The sequence below is a fragment of the Bos indicus genome, chromosome 9 (assembly GCF_029378745.1).
Source record: "Bos indicus isolate NIAB-ARS_2022 breed Sahiwal x Tharparkar chromosome 9, NIAB-ARS_B.indTharparkar_mat_pri_1.0, whole genome shotgun sequence".
Lineage (NCBI taxonomy): Eukaryota > Metazoa > Chordata > Mammalia > Artiodactyla > Bovidae > Bos > Bos indicus.
Window position 1 is genome coordinate 67655219 of NC_091768.1, and position 22251 is coordinate 67677469.

The following is a 22251-nucleotide window of genomic DNA, read 5'->3' on the forward strand; positions in this document are numbered from 1 at the left end:
AGGTGGCCTTGCTGCTTGAATTGAGGGAATGGAGAAAACTCGTGACCAAGAGGATGGCAAAGCAAAATATGACAAAATGTGAACAGATAGTCTGTCACATGTAAGGCACTGGTTACAGTTTTCAGAAACTTTTGCTTGGGGTCAGAGCACTCATACTTTGAGATATTACTGCCTTCCTCTGACTAGGGAATGTTTAAACAAAAGTAAAAGAAGAGAACCAGGGGTGAAGGAATTGGGTATTCATCATGGCACTTTGCTAAGATTCTAGGCTTTTATGGTCTGGACAAGAGGAGAAAATACAGAAAATCAAGGAGACAGTGTTTTGATGGTCAAAAAAAGATGACTGTCAGAGCATCAAGAGGAATTAAAAAGATCATAGAGAAAAAAAAAAGTGACCTAAATGCTGATGACACTGGCTCTACTTTTTAATTTCTGTTGAAACATTTCTGTAAATCTCTTAAGAATACTATTCTATGTATAAACATGCACACACACACGCGCGTGTAATAAAATCTGAATGCTCATTTTCAGTGAAGTGGCGTATGAAATGATGTATCATGTATATTCAGTAAGTCTCCTTACATGTCCTACAACAAAAAGACAGATGTTCCTCCAGTGATTCTATTTAATTGTAGTTATTTTCTTGTGGATTGAGTTGGTTTTTAAAATTATTGTTGTGGGAGAATTTCAGACTGATTAATTGGTGTCTGTTTAAAAAAATTTCTAGATCTTGTTATATAATGCCATCTCTCCTGGGGGCAGCAAGTCAGAAAAGTGAGCTGAAAATAATGGGGTTTTGTTGTCTGTGATAATGATCATTGTATATTGCTATTCTAGTGGAGCAAAGTCACTCTCTTAATGGTAAACAAAATGAGATGTGAATATATGTGGATGTGATCATGAGCTCTGAATATCAAGTAAGGCAAGAAGAATTGGGTTAAAATTTAAAAGGATTTTCTTGTTATCTTTACTGAATACCACTCCTTAAGGGATTGGGGGGGGGTGGATTTTATGCACTGAAATATTAGTTCATATTTTACAATAGAGAATTAATAAGCAATTGTATTTGGAGGTGGCAGTATTCTTCCAAGCAATATTTGTATCGTGACTTTCACAATTCATAAAATGTTTTGTTAAAACTAGTAATCTTATTAAAATTATGATAAATCTTCTACAGGCTTATGGCACCTGTAAATTTTCTAGAACACTTTGAATTATCAATGTATCTTACTTATAAAATTAATAACTTTCTCCCACAATCATATTATTAAAGTGTTCTTATATGATATACTAGATTTAAACCATTCCTTTTTCTATAGTAGAGAGGATTTTTCTCTACACAGTGACTTTTATATCTGTAAGTGAGCATAAACACAGTATTATTGAAACACAGTATTATTGAAATATATTCTCCCACATTGTTTTTATTCCCCTTCAATTCTGACCCTTGCTGTAAAGGACTTTCTGTTTTGCTAAGATGGCACAGATAACGGAGCTAGTAGCTTGACCATAAAAGTTCAGATGCACTGTTTCATGTCTCCTTTGGCAAGTAAAGCTTAATATGCAGCATGAGCAAATGTAACTGAAAGAGAAGACAGAGTAGATTACAAATAAGTGCTTCCTATAAAGGTGTATCTGTGCATCTGTAACATTAAGTAACATTTTAAAACAGAACACATGGTTAAAGGGAAATCTGATACAAAATTTAAAACAATATCTCCCATGCCTCCTAAATAAATGAATTTTTATTTTTCCAGTAAATATGTAAAGTAGTATTTAGTCCTTAAAAAAAAAAAGAACTAGAGTTTGCTAATGAGAGATGTGGGGACAATTAAGCCTCACGTTATGGCATTTTACTGTAATATGCAGCATGCCTGCTTCTCCTTGGTAAAGACTCTTCAATGGAAATCTGTTTCTGTATGTATATGCAAATATATAAAAGCCTATGCAGAGATATAGCCCCACACAAATAATGAGGCTCTTTTGATTTTCTACTTAATACATTCTGAATTCTTACTACTGTACTTCCTTGTGAGCCTACTTCCTCATAACAAGCTCTTGCTGCAACAACAACAAAAAAAATGTGAACCTTACATATTTGTACAGAAAACAACCAATTGGAGTAGATACATATGATGTGTTGTACTACAAAGGCTTTCCAACGTGGACCTGGATCCCTCCGGAGTGCCAACAGCAGATCTCTTATTATGCTTTGGTCTCATCTTCAGTTCCAGTGACAAGGTGTTTTTTTTTCCCCCCTCTGGCTGAAATCTAATTACTAGTGAAGCTGGCAGGATTTCATCTTGTATCTACACTGCAGTAACAGAGAAAACATTCTTTTAATCATCTTGCATTTGAAAAAAAGGAGCACTTAAAGGGAAAACATCCTGGGAGAGAAATAGAATAAAATAAATACATAAACATTGCCCCCAGTGGGTTTCATGGGTTCCTCCCAAATACTCACTGATGAAATTTTTCACCTTAGGTGTGCGGAAGGCTATTTTGGACAACCTTCTGTACCTGGAGGATCGTGTCAGCCATGCCAATGCAATGACAACCTTGACTTCTCCATTCCTGGCAGCTGTGACAGCTTGTCTGGCTCCTGTCTGATATGTAAGCCAGGTACAACAGGCCGGTACTGTGAGCTCTGTGCTGATGGATATTTTGGAGATGCGGTTGATGCAAAGAACTGTCAGCGTAAGTCGTGAACTATTGATGCCCCTGACAGAATTGATGCATTGCTCCTCAAAGTAGCTGATGAGTTCTTGAGTGGGGATTGGAGAGTAGGAAATTACCTGTAATACATGTAAGATAGATATCCAGCCTATACACAGAGTCTGAATATTCTAATACATTTCCTTTGTACTAATAGATTAAATCCTCTCAAAATTGCTGCATTATTGAAGTATCATTGTTTTTCAAATGATACACATATTTCTGTTTACACATGGGATAAAGACTTTTAAGTAAATTTTTATCTATGACAGGAAAGAAGAATTTGAAAATTAGGCCCTATTTATCCTTATTGTTGATCTCAATTCTAATCACTTTCTTGAAATACATTGATCTGCCCATATTATTTCATTAGTATCTGTCAGTAGGTTTTAATCTGTTATGCTTTCATATGTAAACTTTACATTCTTCTGTTTCACAATAGGTGAGATATACTGCCAGTGTTCTTACACACCAGCATTTGTAATTGTTGAATGATTAACCATCAGCTTAAGACTACTCATAGAATGCCATTTCTGTATTTTACTTCCACAGAATAGCTATTGTAGGACTTTATTCATATTAGTCAGTACATTCCTACCCTTGTCTTGAATTTCTCAACTATATTATTTGGTATTGCATAGAATATTAGTGGTAACATGCGAGAGAGATCTATTGTGGAGAGTCAAACAGACGGAGCATCCTTGTTAGACCAGCTCAGAGCTGGACACTGCCATAATCGACTTCACCTACTGTGATAACCCTCAGGAAGAGCAGGTTATGATACCAGCTTAACAATTCACTTCTGCTGACTTCATTATATAAGAAGGGATTCTTCTAGCCATTGAGTTAGGTCCCAGGACCTGTAACTTTACAGAAATCACTGGCAATGTTGTGCCTGTTAGTATCTTTGCTATAAATACCAATGACCTGCGAAGTCCCCCACTTCAAGAAGAAATGTGTCTCTCTCCTCACAGGTTTGGAAGATGAGGGCCAACGTTTTGTCATTTAAACATGACAATTTGTTGAATCAAAAACAAACCAGTCTCTGCAATAGTCAACAGCTATTAATATTACCTGTAAATTGTCAAGTTTTTTCAGCAAAACTCCCAACAGGCTCAGAAGCACCTTTAAACACTGGGTTTATGGCATCTGTATAAAATCATTAGGCACTCAAGAAACTCTCCAGTTCAAGCATATCATCTAGGATCTGTACTTTCTACCAATGTGACTCTGGGCAAGACATTTGAGCTCACTGAGATTCAGTTTCCTCATTTACATAAAGCATTTTAATTTTCTATGGGAATTAAAGGATCTAACACATGAAACTGTCTAGTGAGCTGCCTAGGGTATTCTTACCTGTTGGCTCCTTTGTAGAGATGCTGACAGTAATTTTGAATATTTATGGCTCACCAATTCTAGAGCTGTGTTATTCACTGAATGACCTCATTTTCTATCTTCCAATAACCTCTTCTACAGAGTAGAAGAGACAGTTCCACTCTTTATTGTGGTGAATTCAGAATCTGCAGCATGAAGTCTTAAGAACACAGAGAAGAATATAGTATAAAAGCATTTTTGAATTGTCACCAATTTTTTTATCACTTGCCATGAAGTATAGACATGATTATGTTCTTAATGCTCTTTAGATTGAGCGACTTCACTTTCACTTTTCACTTTCATGCATTGGAGAAGGAAATGGCAACCCGCTCCAGTGTTCTTGCCTGGAGAATCCCGGGAACGGGGGAGCCTGGTGGGCTGCTGTCTATGGGTTGCACAGAGTTGGACACGACTGAAGCAATTTACCAGCAGCAGCGGCATATAAAAATATCAGAAACTTATTTATTATCTATTTTATGACGTTTCATAGAAATAATAGCTCCTCTATGCATAATTAGTAAACCTTTACAAAAATAAAATTCATAATAAACTATTATTTTAGTTGCCCCTGGATCTGTTCATAAAAAGTACATCTCTTCCAATTTGCCCTTTAAATTTACATATATTGTTTGTGTCATACATTTTATTTTAAAATTGCACTAAAATTCTTCATTTCTTTATTTTTTTAAAGTATTTTAATTGGAGGATAATTACTTTACAGTATGTGGTGGTTTTTTGCTATTCATCAACATGAATTGGCCATAGGTATACATGTGTCCCCCCATCCTGAACCCCCCTCCCCACCCTATCCCTCTAGGTTGTCCCAGAGCACCAGCTTTATTGCTTTATTTTTTAAATGACTTTATAGTAAATTTAATCATTGTGTTCCCCACTCTAATAAAAAAGTGACTTTTAAATTATAAGGTATTTATTTTTTAAATTGATATATATTATATATATATATATATATATATATATACACATATATAAAACATGTAAAGAAATTAGAAGTATATATAATAATTCTCAGGATTATTCTGGTATCTCAGATAGTAAAGAATCTGCCTGCAATTCAGGAGACCTGAGTTTGATCCTTGGGTCAGGAAGATCCCCTGGAGAAGAGTATGGCAACCCACTCCAGTATTCTTGCCTAGAGAATCCCCATGGACAGAGGAGCCTGGGGGACTACAGTCCATGGAGTCGTAGAGTTGAACACAACTGAGCAACTTCATTTTTCTTTCTTTCTGTAATAATTCTAGTAGTCAAATTAAATGGATATTTAAAGAAAATATATCCTTCAGGCTCTTCTTACATGCCAGCTATACACCATGCTGTGCTTAGTTACCCAGTCATGTCCGACTCTTTATGACCCCATGGACTGTAGCCCACCTGGCTCCTCTGTCCATGGGGATTCTCCAGGCATGAATACTGGAATGCGTTGCCGTGCCCTCCCCCAGAGGATCTTTCAAGCCCAGTGATTGAACCGAGGTCTCCTGCATTTCAGGCCAATTCTGTACCATCTGAACCACCAGGGAAGCCATAGACTATCCTTAGGCTACCACCTGAGGAAGATAACTGGCTGGGGACAGTTTTTTAATGACCACCCAACTAGAATCAGGTTAGCAGACACTGAAGGCCAAGCTACTGGAAGAATAATCAAGCAATTTTTAAGAAAGCAGTAAAACTAAGTAGCACCTCCAGTCAGAGGAATAGAAAAATAGCATAGGCTGATGGAGTAGCTATTTATAATGTATTTATAAGTTGTACTCAAATTGAAGTATTCAGAGATAAGAAATATTGTACAAAATTTACCAAAACTATCTATGAATAATCTATATGCCTGTGTCATCTCCCACTCACATTTTTATTCTGGTATCAGTGCAATTATATGTACTGTTAAAAATACACTTGCAGAGTACAGAGTGAACCATTAATTGCCATTCTGTTTGTGAAAAAGTCTCTTAATTTATAGACTGATTTATTATATGTTTCAGAATAATGTCAGACAGCTTCATAACAGAAAATGATAAAAGATTACTGAAATCAAATACATTTTCTATTGTTGGAGATAGTATATAAGTTGTAAAACAAATGTGCTTTTTAAAAGTTATAATGCTATACTGCTAACACTTTTGAAAAAATTTTGTCTTATATACATTTTATTCAATATGTTTTTGTAAATTTAAGGTGTACAACCTTTTTGATAAATTTATACATTGTAATGTGGTTGCCATTGTAGCAATATTTACCCTGTTACATAATTATAGTACAATATTTTTGTCTATGTTCATTATAGCTGTGCATTAGATCACTATCTCTTATTTACTACTTGCTGCAAGTTTGTACCCTTAACATCAATTTTACTCCTCCAGCCCCCCATCCAATGGTAACCATCATTTCACACTGTTTTTTATGAGTTTGACTTATTCAGATTCCATATATAAGTGATATCACGTAATACTTACCTTTCTCTTTCTGATTTATCTTACTTAGACTAATATGCTCAAGGCTTATCCAAATAGCAGGATAGCCTCCTTTTTCATGGCTGAATAATATTCCTGTGTGTGTGTGTGTACACGCACACATGACTCTTTTTAACTATAGCCCACCAGGTTCCTGTGTCCATGAGATTTTTTCTAGGCTAGACTACTAAAGTGGATTGCCATTTCCTTCTCCAGGGGATCTTCCTGACTTAGGGATTATACCTATGTCTCCTGTCTCTCCTGAATTAACTGGTGCATTCTTTACCACTGAGCCACCTGGGAACCCCTCCATTGTGTATACACCACATCTTTTTATCCACTTATCTATTGATGAGCATTTGGGTTGTTTCCATGTCTTGGCTATTGTGAATAATGTTGCAATAAACATGAAAGGGCATATGTCCGTTCAAAATACTGTTTACATTTCCTTTATGTATACATCCTGAAATGAGATCACTGGAATGTGTATAGTAGTTCTACTTTTAGTTTTTTGAGGAACATCTGTATTTTTTTCCATAGTGGTCGGACCCATTTACGTTCCCACCAGTGATGTATAAGGGCTCCCTTTTTCACCACATTCTCACCAGCACTTACTGTCTCTTGTCTTCTTGATGGCAGCCATTTTAACAGATGTAAGGTAGCTCATTGTGGTTTTGACTTACAATTCCCTAATGACTAGGATGTTGAACATCTTTTCACGGCCTGTTTGTCACTTTGATCTCCTCTTTGGAAACATGTCTACTTTATTTCTTATGACTTATATACTTTTCTAATCTTAAATATTTTTCAGATTTCTACGTTTATTTTATGTTTCATCTTAAGCTCATATTTTGAAATTAACACAAAAACTGGCATATAGTAAATAATCATTTGGAAATGATAATGTTGCTTCATTAATGGTAGCATTAATATTATTCCATGGATGGTATTAATTTTGATAATTTCTCAAAATTATGTCAGCTCTAGAGTCAGTATGCTCTAGAGTCAGTATTACTTATATGGAGATTATAGTATTTTCTGTGTTACCCCAAATGCATCTGTGAAGAGGCAAAACAGCTGGAGGAGTGATGGAAAGAACATTTTACCTGAAATCTGCTAATTCACTTACTAATCATGTGGCCTTGTCTGACTTTGAATTTCAGTGTCTTCATTCTTACAACTGGAATAATAATGGTGACAATAATATTTTTACAACATATGATGTGCCAGGAACTGTGCTTTTGCTTTCATAATTCATCTCTACAGCTTACAGAGTTGTTGTAAAGATCAGATGATATAATGCCTAACAGAACAAGAACACTTAGCAATCAGAAAGCATTCTATTCTAAAACTTTATGACCAGTGTTCCATTATTTAATAAACCTCTGAAGACTATTAGAATACATTTCCCAACCACAGATCTCTCCTCTCTTTGCAGCTTGTCACTGTAATGCCAACGGCTCCTTCTCTGAGGTTTGCCACGCTCAGACGGGACAGTGTGAATGCAAACCTAACGTGCAGGGACGTCGGTGTGATGAGTGTAAGGTAAGAAGTTGGAGCTGACCGGTGAATTACTTCTTCCTTCAAACTTGTCATTGGCTTTCAGAAATGACCTATACCCGAGTATATTAAAAGACAAGTTCAAGAATATCTCATTCTACATGTAAAATTACTGTGATCATTGAAATTAAAAAGAAAATAGAACAACATTTGCCATACACTAGCATTTGACCCTCAACCTATTGACACATTTCCTTGGTAGTGAATTTATGTAGTATTTAATTTAGGTGTTTCTGAAACCACATACAAATTTAATCCCTGTCATGGTGAGTCACATACTCTTTCCTTTGCCTTTATGTTTTTGGCAGGAGAAAAAAATGTCATACCCTTTGCTTTTATCAAGCACTTTGTTCTAGTTCCATCATTTAAAGTTCCAGTGAGCATTCTGCTCAACAAAATTTTTCAGTATAGAAGCAAATCAAAGGATTTCTTGGATACCATTTTGCTAAAATGAAACAAAAATCAAAATACGTTGCTCTCTTTTCCTGGATACGTTACCCTGCCTTCAGTATGCCGAGCACCTTGAGATTCCTCCATGAGAGTACATGGATTTGCACTATTTCTTTCACATAAATAGGTAATTTCTCATGATAAACACTGTTAAGCAGAACCAAGCATTTCTCAGATGCCAAATTGGCCATTCTGTAGGAGGTTTAAAAATATTATTTGCCTCTATCTCTTGAATAACATGTATGCTCTCTTTTTTTGTTTTTATTTTTCCATTGGCTTTTAAAGCCCACTATGTGGTGGGACCCAAAGAAGCGAATCTGTGTGTCCTGTGGATGCAGTCCCATGGGCTCTGTGACACCGTGGTGTGATATTACAGGAAGATGTGTCTGTAAATCAGGCTTCGTAGGGAAACGATGCAACCTCAGCAGGCAGGTGCACCGACAGGAGGAACAGCCACAGAGAGCGCAGTGGGTGCTGGGGTCTCCCCAGAGGTGGGGCGCCAGCGGCTCCAGCGGATGCCCTCGGGGAGCCTATCGGCCTGCGGCTCCGGTAATTCGAGAGGTGCTGCATGGCTCTTGCCTCAGCGTGCTGTGTTCCGTGTGCTGCTGCTGACCTGTCCTGGTGCCATTTTACTACATAATGGTTGCTAAGTGTGTGAATTGCAAATGCGAAAACTTGGCAATTCCTGATTGAAGTCTTGCCTTTAAAAAATAGCTACTGATAACGTTTATTTAAAGCTCGTTCAAGTTCATAGGGTCACAAAAGTTTCAAGTGATCATTGATATGTAGAAAACAAAGAAAAATGTGTCTGTAGCAAACTAACATCTTAAAAGGGGAAAGAACCCCAGGCATCATTTTAGAGCAAATGAAGGGAACAAACAAATGAATGAAGGGAAATCTGACAAAGAAAGTGACTTGCCTAAGAAAATCCAGCCCACTGATCTGACCTTTGACTGACCTTTCATCATAGCTAGTGACTGTTACATTACCACATTATAATTTTGTCCATGTATACAACAAACACAAGACACACATTTTCACACACTGGAAATCTACAACATGCACAAAAGAAGGTAGCATGTCTTCTACTATAAAAGTTTGATCCTCCTTCTCACGGGGCAAGACAAAGCAAATGGTGGAAGGAAGGAATTTGGGAAGGGAGAGAGAGGAAGAGAGGATCAGGGAGAGAGGAATAGGATTGAGGCCAAGATGCTGAGTACCAGGACACAGGACTTGTCAGTGGAGAATCAGAGCTTAGGTGAGAACTAAGGGTAGGGAATAGAAGAAGGAGATGGAGAAGGAGTAGGAAAGGAAGAGGTAAAAGAAGGAGGAAGGGGGATGGGAAAGGGAGGAAGATGAGGGAGGAAGGCAGAAGAACAAATTTATAGTTTTATTTCTTGCCTCTTTATTGACATTTGAAAAGAACTGGTTTTGATATCAGACTGCCTGAGGTCAAATCCCAGCTGCAACACTTCTGGTCCACCGTAAAACTGTTTCTTATATCTTTTTGTAATTCAGCTTCTTCATCCATAGTAGGAACTACATCATAGAGTTTGTGTGTTGGCTCAGATCCTTCAAGGAGCAAATGCCAAGAGATTTACTGGAGGAGACTCCAGTGAAGGGGAATGGGGATGGAGCATCATGTGCAGGGAGACTTGTGCTGAAATGTTGGGTCTGTCCCTGTGGGAGGAGAGAGGGAAAAAACTATGGATAGAAAAGACTCACTGAATGAATTCTGCCCAAATCTCAAATTCTTGGCCAGGCCAGTTGGGAGTGCCCAAGCAAAACTTACCCATTGGAGGAGTCTTGGATGGAGCAGGAAGATTCGAGTACTTCAGTGTACCAGTAATTGACTAGCAGAAATGTGACTTAGAATGATTCACTAGATTCAAGAGAATGGAAGCTGGGGCTTGTCAATTAGTGACACTCCCACCGCAGGCTCTCTTGCAGGGAGGTCTTCCCAGGCACCGCTATGGCTGTCTCCAGGTTGTCGTGAGAGGAGTGTATAAAACACTATTATTATTGTTATTAAGTGGAGAAATCTTTAAAAGAGATTATATTTTTCAGCAATAAATGCATACATTTAGAGTAAAAGAAAGGGACCATAACTGATCACTATGTCTCCAAAATGGGCTTTCCCACGTGGCTTAAGTGTTAAAGAATCCTCCTGTCAATGCAGGAGACTCAGGAGATGTGGCTTCAATCCCTGGTTCAGGAAGATTCCCTGGTGGAGGAACTCGCAATCGACTCCAATATTCTTGCCTGAAAAGTTCCATGGACAGAGGAGCCTAGTGGGCTGCAGTCCATGGGGTTGCAAAGAGTCATATATGACTGAGCATGAGCATGCAAAAATGTCTCCAAAACATAAATTCAGCAGAATTATTAACCCTTATTCACACCCTCTTCCTACATATCCTACAGCCCTGATGTATGGAGTGGTGTTTTGTTCTGAGACCACTTTTCCTCTGATACAGTATATGTGACAGCTAAGAGCACAGACTCTGAAGCCAGCCTGGCTGATTTGGAATCCTGACTCCACAACTGGCTAGCTGCTGAACAAATTATGTGACCCTTCTGTGCCTCAGTTTCACCACTCTAAAAAGTTGATGATAATAACTATCTTTCGGGATTGTCTTAAGAATTTAAATGAGTTCATATTTGTAAAGGGCTTTAGAAATGTTGCTTGGCAAGAACAATATGTAAGTGCTAGTTTTTATTATTATCCCAAATGAAAATAAATTATATGAGCTCATCAAACTTCCCACTGAGACTAGGCAGGCACTTGCTTCTCCATATGTTTTACCTCATTAATCTCAATTACTAAGAATGTTCTTTAAAATTTGTTTACTGCAGCGTTTTCCCTGGACTGTGAGATAAATTTTTGAACAATTTATTAAAATTTTATTACTGAAATTTGGTGATATTTGTTTTGGTATAACTGTAGCTCAGTTGGTAAAGAATCTGCCTGCAATGCAGGAGAACCTGGTTCAATTCCTGGGTTGGGAAGATCCACTGGAGAAGGGATAGGCCACCCACTCCAGTATTCTTGGGCTTCCCTGGTGGCTCAGCTGTTAAAGAATCTACCTGCAATGCGGGAGACCTGGGTTCAATCTCTGGGTTGGGAAGACCCCCTGGAGAAGGGAACAGCTACCCACTCCAGTATCCTGGCCTGGAGAATTCCATGGGCTGTATAGTCCATGGGGTCACAAAGAATCGGACACAACTGAGCCACTTTGACTTTCAGGTTTTAAAACCACACTAGGTAAATATTAGAAAAGTATGATAGAGACATTACTTCTCATATATTTATTTACATAATAAACTTTGGAATTTTTAAAATAAGTAGTAATTTGAAAGTTATTTTATTGGTCTATCCATTAAGGATATTTGTATAGATAGATATGCTAAGTAAAGCAAACTTAGTAGGTAAAGATAAAGATAAAGTACTATCCCTACAATGCACATTCTAAGTCAAGAAAATTTAGGAAATAAAAACAAATGCAAAATATTACTTTTTTAAAAAAGTGTTACTATGTAATGCTCTAGTCTTTTTTTCTATGTATATAAGTTTCTATTTGTTTGTATCTGAGTGGTATGTGTGCCTTTGTGGGTATGTAATTAGAATCATAATGTGTATGTAATTTTGTATTCTGCTTTTTGAGATTTTACTTAATGCTATATTCTACCCATATTCATATCATTAAAATTGCTTCAAAACAGGATTTTAATGATTTTATATATTTTATAACATGAATGCCTCGTAATTTACTTTATTCAGCTTTTTCTCTAACATTGAACATTTAAGTACCTCTATGGTTGCTCATTATTATGATAAATAATACTGTAATAAGCATGCATGCATTTTCTCAATTTCTGACGATTTCTCTAGGCCTGGTATTTAGAATTGTACACTGAATTGCTTTTTATGAATAAAAATATTACATGTTTTCTTTTTTCCTATAATTAATTTCAAAATCAAGTAACGTCATTTGTTACAAGTGTCACACAATTTCTTTAATTATACAGTGAATCTGAATTAGAACTAAAAATAATATCAAGAACTAAAATAAAATAAAGAGCTATTTATTTTATTTATTTCATAAAAACAAATGAACTAAAAATAAAAGGAAGAACAAATGTAAAGATTAAAATGATTATCAACCATAATCAACCCATTTTAGATTTAAAAAGAAAACTATTCTTAGCAACAATCATTTTAAGAGACTAATTTTCAGTATGATTTGGTTTTATAGGACTTATTTTTAATATTGTTAACAATAATGACAAAAATACATAATGAGGCTTAATCATTACTCTTTGGGTAGCTCACATTAAATAGCAAGATTTATTTTTACCAAGAAGTAATTATTAAGTCTAATTTTCCAAAATAAGAATTAGTTTAACAAAGAAGTAATTACTGAGACTAATTTTCCAGATTAAAATATCATAATAATGTGACAAACTTCTGCTTGAAAGACAGCCCTGACATACTTTAAGTAGGATATGTGCTTTTCACTTTTCTGCTAGGAATGATTTTTAATCCATCAGCATTTTCTAATGTAGTCATTCTAGGTCTGCTAACACGCATTTCCAGAAAGTCAGCCAAAGCTAGTGATGCTGGGCCATGGAAGGTCACTTGTTACAAATAGATAAGGGATATGCATATGAATAACTCATCAGAGATGGAAGTTTCCCTTCATCTACCTAATTTGGTGCTCTGATATGTGTTCTCACAAATCAACTTTGATTGTTAGGATGAAACCCAAGAAACTAGATGTTAGTTACACCAATTATTTTGTCAGTATAGGCATAACCAAAGAGTTACATTTATCATGTGAGCCCCATAATGATGATTTGAAGTATTCATGGATATATGACAAAAATTAGACCCAATATAAGAGAAAAAAGATTTATTTTAACTTTAGGCTGCTGCCCAATAATATTGAAAGCATTTTTACCAGTAAAAGGACTTTAAAATGTCTGAAAATAATCAATTCTGATTATTAGAAGTGAAACCAAAATTTTCTTTAAATAGAATTGCCATCCTCACTTATTTCCACATTGCCATTAGAATCTTGAGACATATAGGGAAAGGCTGGTGAAAATATCACAGACTGAATCATAACACCCTAATTCCACCAATAATCTCAATGAAATTTCAGAGTAATTGCAGTTTTCTCTTGGACATTGTAGAAAAAGTCCACTAGATTAAATTATAGTCCAATTGTCATAACATCACTGAAGAACCATTATAACCCACAGGCTCCTCTGTTCCCACCTGATCTTGCAGTGCATCTAGTGCCATTGTGAATTAATTGATTTAAATCTAATTTTTCTCATTCTGCTTCTATGCCAGCCTGAAACCTTTGGCCTCCAATCAGCAAGGGGGTGTATCCCCTGCAACTGCAATTCCTTTGGGTCCAAATCATTTGACTGTGAAGAGAGTGGTCAATGTTGGTGCCAGCCAGGAGTAACAGGAAAGAAATGTGATCGCTGTGCCCACGGCTATTTCAACTTCCAAGAAGGCGGATGCACAGGTCTGTAAATGAGACTAAGCTCAATGCATTTATTACCTGGTTTGGTATTTAGGCTTCTATAGCAGTTTGTTCTACAAGGTTGCCAGAGATTAAATGAAATACACCAAGACAACAGGCAAACATATAATACAAAAAAATGCTTAACCTAATGCTTGACATATGTTTTTAATAAGTTAAAGGAAATACATTGTAATCTGAAACACTGCCCTGTAAATAGCTGTGCCTGCAATAAAAATCCATCAGCAGATCCCAGTTCTGCTGTCTCCCTCCGTCTGTGACCTCTGTCCAGCCAGTCACTCAAAGGGTACTGCAGCCTCAAAGAGATGTTCAATTTTTCTGGTGCCAATGTTACCTTGGTTTAAACTTTACTCCCAAGCTAATATAGTTCAACTTTCCCTTTTCCTGTTGCAAAATTGGTACAACAATCAGGGAAGTTAATATCTTTTTCTGGTACGGTAAAAAAAAAAAAAAAAAAATGTTTTCATCCACTTTCAGGTGCCTTGAAAACTGTGATGTTCTGAGAGCAAAATAGATTGGCTGTAGATGTTTGTTAGTTCCAGAGAAAATGTAAGCTGGGGTTGCTAACGCTGGCTCCCTCAAGCAGGGTTCTTATGTGTCTAGCCACAGCCTTCCTACAGATCCTGAATTAAGAAAATAGGAATTAACAGTACAGATGAGAGTAAAGTTTGAGCATTTGCCTTGATTTTATACTACTAAGTTGGAATCGACCTCTATTCCAATAATCACTTGGTAGAGTATTACTCTCATTTACTAAACTCAGTAGTACAACATTGATGATACTCGTACGCTTTCAGAACATGATAAATACATGACAAGATTTTAAGACATGATTATTGACTACTAAAGAAAATTATGTTAGGGGTGGGAAGAATAACATTAAAAGCCAATACCCTAAAGATATTCTCAACTACTTCTGATGAACAGTTTTTATCATAAATTAAGCCATTATAAATTATTCTGAATATTATTATTATAGATCTTCTAAGAATCTATGTATAATCTCTAAGACAATATCTGTAGTTACTAAAAAGTATATAAGGCTGCATTTTAAAATGTACTCTATTCTTTATAAAAACAACTCTCACTAGCATTTTTACTTAATATTAATTGAAGAAAAAGTGCTACAAATTCAAATATATCCACTACCAGAAATTATAAATATCAAAAACATTATTTTAAAATGATGAAATGATGATAACATTTTAGAAATGCAAACCTAGTAGCATTCTAAGCCAAAGAAGCAGAACAGAAAAAAAAAATTTTTTAAGCATAAAACAGCAGGGTAGCATTATGGTTGAAAACATGACTCTCACCAAAGAGCCTGGATTTGTTTAGTGGCTCTCCCACTTTAGAGATGTGGGTTCAATCGCTGGGTCAGGAAGATCCCCTGGAGGAGGGCGTGGCAACCCACTCGAGTATTCTTGCCAGGAGAATCCCATGGACAGAAGAGTCTGGTGGGCTATGGTCGGTCCATAGCGTCTCAAAGAGTCAGACATGACTGAAGCAACTTATCACTGCACACCACCAACAATTATTATATGACCTTGACTGAGTGACCTCACCTCACTGTACCCTGCAAATTTCATCTATTAAATTAGGGAAATAATAGTATCTGCCTCACTTGGGTTTTGTAAGAATTAGGTGACTTAATGGCCATCTACTACTGTGGGCAAGAGTCCTTTAGAAGAAGTGGAGTAGCCGTCATAGTCAACAAAAGAGTTTGAAATGCAGTACCTGGATGCAATCTCAAAAAAGACAAAATAATCTCTGTTCATTTCCAAGGCAAACCATTCAATATCACAGTAATCCAAGTCTATGCCCCAACCAGTAGTGCTGAAGAAGCTGAAGCTGAACAGTTCTATGAATACCTGCAAGACCTTCTACCACTAACACCCAAAAAAGATGTCCTTTTCATTATAGGGGAGTGGAATGAAAAAGTATGAAGTCAAGAGATACCTGGATTAACAGGCAAATTTGTCCTTGGAATACAAAATGAAGCAGGCAAAGGCTAACGGAGTTTTGCCAAGAGAAGTCATTGCTCATAACAAACACCCTCTTCCAACAACACAAGAGAAGACTCTACACATGGACATCACTTGATGGTCAATACTGAAATCGGATAGATTATATACTTTGCAGCCTAAGATGGAGAAGCTCTATACAGTCAGCAAAAACAAGACTGAGAACTGACTGTGGCTCAGATCATGAACTCCTTATTGCCAAATTCAGACTTAAATTGAAGAAAGTAGGGAAAAACCACTAGACCATTCATGTATGACTAAAATCAAATCCCTTACAATTATACAGTGGAAGTGAGAAATAGATTCAAGGAATTAGATGTGAGAGTGGCTGAAGAACTATGGATTGAGGTTCATGACATTGTACATGAGGCAGGGATCAAGACCATCTCCAAGAAAAAGAAATGAAAAAAGGTAAAATGGTTGTCTGAGGATGCCTTACAAATAGCTGAGAAAAGAAGAGAAGCTAAAGGCAAAGGAGAAAAGAAAGATATACCCATTTGAATGCAGGGTTCCAAACAATAGCAAGGAGAGATAAGAAAGCCTTCCTCAGAGATCAATGCAAAGAAATAGAGGAAAACAATAGAATGGGAAAGACTAGAGATCTCTTCAAGAAAATTAGAGATACCAAGGGAATATTTCATGCAAAGATGGGCACAATAAAGGACAGAAATGGTATGGACCTAACAGAAACAGAAGATATTAAGAAGAGGTGGCAAGAGTATACAAAAAACAATACAAAAAAGATCTTCATGACCGAGATAACCACGATGATGTGATCACTCACCTAGAGCCAGACATCCTGGAATGTGAAGTCAAGTGGGCCTTAGGAAGCATCACTATGAACAAAGCTAGTGGAGGTGATGGAATTCCAGTTGAGCTATTTTAAATCCTAAAAGATGATCCTATGAAAGTGCTGCACTCAATATGTCAGCAAATTTGGAAAACTCAGCAGTGGCCACAGGACTGGAAAAGGTCAGTTTTCATTCCAACTTCAAAGAAAGGCAATACCAAGGAATGCTCAAACTACTCCACAACTGGACTCATCTCACACACTAGCAAAGTAATGCCTAAAATTATCCAAGTCAGTCTTCAACAGTGCTTGAACCATAAACATCCAGATGTTCAAACTGGATTTAGAAAAGGCAGAGGAACCAGAGATCAAACTGCCAACATCCTCTGGGTCATCGAAAAAGCAAGAGAGTTCCAGAAAAGCATCTACCTCTGCTTTATGACTACATCAAAGCCTTTGACTGTGTGGATCACAACAAACTATGGAAAATTCTTAAAGAGATGGGAATGCCAGACCACCTGACCTGCTTCCTAAGAAATCTATATGCAGGTCAGGAAGCAACAGTTAGAACTGGACATGGAACAACAGACTGATTCCAAATTGGGCAAGGAGTATGTCAAGGCTGTATATTGTCACCCTGCTTATTTAACTTTTACACAGTATAACTTTTATACTTTTGTACATCATGTGAAATGCTGGGCTGGATGAAGTACAAGCTGGAATCAAGCTTGCCAGGAGAAATATCAATAACCTCAGATAGGCAGATGACACCACCCTATGGCAGAAAGCAAAGAAGAACTAAAGAGCCTCTTGATGAAAGTGAAAGATGAGAGTGAAAAAGTTGGCTGAAAACTCAGCATTTAGAAAACTAAGATCATAGCATCTGGTCCCATCACTTCATGGCAAATAGATGGGGAGAGAATGGAAACAGACAGACTTAAATTTTGGGTTCCAAAATCATGGCAGATGGTGACTGCAGCCATGAATTTTAAGACGCTTGTTCTTTGGAAGAAAAGCTGTGTCCAACCTAGAGAGCATATTAAAAATCAGAGACATTACATTGCCAAAAAGGTCTGTCTAGTCAAAGCTATGAATTTTTCAGTAGTCATGTATGGATATGAGAGTTGGACTATAAAGAAAGCTGAGCACCAAGAATTGATGCTTTTGAACTGTGGTGTTGGAGGAAACTCTTGAGAGTCTCTTGGACTGTACGGAGACCCAACCAGTCCATCCTAAAGGAAATCAGTCCTGAGTATTCATTGAAGGACTGATGCTGAAGCTGAAACTCCAATACTTTTGCCACCTGATGGGAAGAACTTACTCATTTGAAAAGACCCTGATGCTGGGGAAGATTAAAGGCGGGAGGAGAAGGGGACAACAGAGGATGAGATGGTTGGATGGCATCACCGACTCAATGGACATGAGTCTGAGTAAGCTCTGCAAGTTGGTGATGGACAAAAAAGCTTGGTGTGCTGCAGTCTATGGGGTCACAGAGTCAGACGTGACTGAGAAACTGAACTGAATGGCCATAAAGTATCATTTTAAATATAGAGGTGTATACATGTCCATCTCAAACTCCCTAACTGAATGGTTAATTTCTATTTGCAAGTAATGATTCAAACTGTCCCAAGACATTGTTTAGCCCATAAATTTAAGCATATTGTGAAGCATTTTTTTCTTAGTAAGTGGTACACATAAAGTAAGTCCTTTGGCTTAAAATCAGCACAACAATAATAATAATAATAATAAACAATGGCTAACATTTATGTCAAGTGTTGTGCTAAACATTTTCCACAGCTGGGGTAGGATCCTGTGAGCAATGATAAGTGTGACCCCTTGAAAAGTGAACTTAAATATCCTAAATGTATTTTTAAAGGATTTAATCATCATGTAACTAACTAAAAGATTTCTTATAACATTAGTCTTCTATTTGAATCTGAGTATTTGATGGCATTTTTATTTCTTTCACTTCTTTGATTTGAAATGGTGCAGTAAAAAGTACTCAGCAACTGAGTCAACTGTAGCTAAAAGTGGCCTTGGATGCCTTCCTTGTCTTGGATGGCTTTGAAGATCTGTCAAATCTTTTTGTTTTTCTTCAGATCTTATGTTTGCATTCTTTGAGAACGTGTAATGGACACGGATGTTTTCACTCTTCACAGGAAGGAAATATTAATCTATAGATCATGAAAATTAGTTATGAACTTGGTGGTGGTTTAGTCACTAAGTTGTATCTGACTCTTGCGACTCCATGGACTCCTCTGTCCATGGAATTCTCCAGGCCAAAATGCTGGAGTGTGTTGCCACTTCCTTCTCCAGGGGATCTTCCTGACACAGGGATTGAACCCTGATCTCCTGCAGGCAGATTCTTTACCAACTGAGCTATGAGGGAAGCCCATAGTTATGTTTAGTTATGAACTTAAATCTAAAAACAATTAACCTTATAGTATTTAGATATAAGGGAATACAGTTAACAGGAAATCTGATATATCAGTTCCTTTTATCCCTAATCAAAAAGCTAAAAATGTTTGAAATTTTTAAGCTATTAGTGAAACTCAGTATATATTTACTGAATAACCACTCTGGTGTATACTATGCTTGTGTGCATGTGTGCTCAGTCGCTTCAGTCGTGTCTGACTCCTTGCAACCCTGTAGACCATAGCCCAGGCTCTTCTGTCCATGGGATTCTCCAGGCCAAAATACTGGAGTGGGTTGCCATGCCCTCCTCCTGGGGAATTATACGGTACTATGATATGAAAAATGAATGAAGTGAGTTGTCATTTTCAAGGATCTTTAACTATAGTATGGAAAATAAAACAGCATAAATCACAGAGAAACCCACAAACAAAAAATTCAACACTTTATATCATTTTTTTTTTCTTTTTTAATCCTTTCACCTGTGAAGCTTGTGACTGTTCCCATCTGGGTAATAACTGTGACCCAAAGACTGGTCGATGCATTTGCCCACCCAATACCATTGGAGAGAAATGTTCTAAATGTGCACCTCGTACCTGGGGCCACAGCATCACCACTGGTTGTAAGGTGAGTGAATTGCTTTATTTCATCTCATAATGTCATTTAAGGATTTCTATTTTGGTAGAACTCTGTAGTTGGGCATTTCAAGAGTCAGTATTACGAAACGATACAGATCTATTGCTATAGCATGATTGCAGAATCGATCATTATCTTACATTTTACTTATAGGAAAGATGAGTAAAGCAAGTACACATTTATATAGCTTAATCCATGATACTTTCAAAAAAGGAAGACAAAGACCCAAAAATTATAAAATAAAACTAGAAACATCTCTAACTTCATACCTACACACAATGAAATGTTAATATATCTCCAAAGTACAAGGAAATTAAGAATGAATTTTTTAAAAATCCACAAGAATTCCCCCAAAATTTTACCTAGATATCAGTTTTGGGGAGCTAGTTGAGAGGATTCTGAAGTCATTTAAACAACCTTTAGCTTACAAAATTCCCCCATTTTTTCCATGAGTGAACCATAGTAAGTGATATGGCCAGACTCACATTTAGAGAAATTTATACAGCTTCAGGGCAGAAGGTTGCTTATAAGGCGGTTGCAAAAATGTTGGTGAGAGTTGATAGAAGCTTGTGTGTGTGTGCTAAGTCATTCATGTCCCACTCTTTGGGACCCCATAAACTGTAGCCTGCAAGGCCTCTCTGTCCATGGGATTCTCCAGGCAAGAACATTAGAGTGGGTTGCCATGCCCTCCTTCAGGAGATCTTCCCAACCCAGGGATCAAACCTGTGTATCCTGTGGCTCCTGCACTGCAGGCAGATACTTTACCACTGAGCTACCAGGGAAGCCCCATAGCAGCTTGGCCTCAATTATCCACTAGTGTTTAGAAGGAAGGTTAAGTTACAACTCTTATGACTGAATAAGATATGGCTGAATTAATTTATTTAAGGAATAAGAAAGCGAAGGCTAAGGGATGACTGCCAGGTTTTGCTTTGCAACAGATGATGGATGAATGCAGACCAAGTAAGGTTTTTTCAATAATTTTATTTATTTACGTTATTTTAGCTATTTTCGGCTGTGCTGGGTCTTCGTTGCTGTGGGCGGGCTTTCTCCAGTTGCAGCAAGGGAGGGCTGCTCACTCATTGTGGAATGCAGATTTCTCATTGCAGTGGCTTCTCTTGTGGAACATGGGCTCTAAGGTGCACAGGCTTCAGCAGTTGCTATACCTGAGCTCAGTAGTTGCCACTCAAGGGCTGTAGAATGCAGGCTCAGTAGTTTCGGTGCATAGGCTTAGTCACTCCATGGCATGTCGGGATCTTCTGGACCAGGGAATCTAACCTGCGCCCCATGCATTGCAAAGTGGACTCTTAACCACTGGACTACCAGGGAAGACCCTAGGCCAAGTTTTTTTTTAATATTTATATGTTTTCTATCATTACATTTACTGATCATTGAGTAAATACTATGTTGACTGAAGTTGATTGAAATTTTTTAATTACTTTGAACCACTGTTACAAATCTAAATTTCTGAATAGCTAGACACTTAATCATTATGAACAATTATAAACAATTTATAGAGCCCTCACAATTATTTATGAGGATGTATTCTACTATTTAAAATCTTTTTTGACTATAAATGAACAGTGATTTTTTGAGATTTATAGCTTTCCTTGTGTCATGGATAATTTCTCTGTGCTGAGGTGTGAGCACACACATCATTTGAGCCTTTATTGAAGTAGAATATAAAGCCTGCCATCTTTCACTAGCAGGGGAACAGTGCATAAATCCTCTATTGCTAAACAAACATTACAGCTAATTATGATTTAAGTTTCATGTTGGCTGCAGTGTCATCTAAACATATGGTTAATAGTCTCATTTATTCTCTACTATAACTTCCTGAATAAACTTCCCAATTTGAAAATGTCCCAATTTTTTGACTGGTTTTTAAGAATTAATGCTTTCCTTTTATCTAATAAATTGAGAAATAGACATTTCATAATTTTTTTAAGTCTCAAGAAAGTTATTTTAGTTAATAAAATCTAATACATTTATTTTAGTTAAATATATCATAAGACATTTTTAAAATTTATTACGTGATTATAGTTTCCATAACATACCATAGATTTATATTTCTGATTATGGCCAATTTTGTTTAAATAAGTAAGGAAAAATTACTTAAGTGGATAAGTCAGTCATCCTTATTTTGAATTCTCATTCTACATCTGATGTTCTATAAGAACAAGTTACTTGGCGTGATGAAGTGCTTTGTTCTATGCTTTTGAAACTATGGCAATGTTTGTAGTGTAATAAATAATCACTTTTAGTCCTTTGAGTTT

General features: G+C 36.8%; 1 protein-coding gene across 2 annotated transcripts in view; it reads left to right on the forward strand.

The window, feature by feature from the left end:
- The window catches only part of LAMA2 (laminin subunit alpha 2), a 694677-nt gene that overhangs the window by 438230 nt on the left and 234196 nt on the right, over positions 1-22251 (forward strand). For both annotated transcript variants that reach the window (XM_070795552.1, XM_070795553.1), the window contains exons 19-22: positions 2486-2697; positions 7990-8096; positions 13918-14098; positions 19833-19969. In XM_070795552.1, the coding sequence (XP_070651653.1) occupies positions 2486-2697; positions 7990-8096; positions 13918-14098; positions 19833-19969 (637 nt within the window). The remainder of the gene's footprint in view (positions 1-2485; positions 2698-7989; positions 8097-13917; positions 14099-19832; positions 19970-22251) is intronic.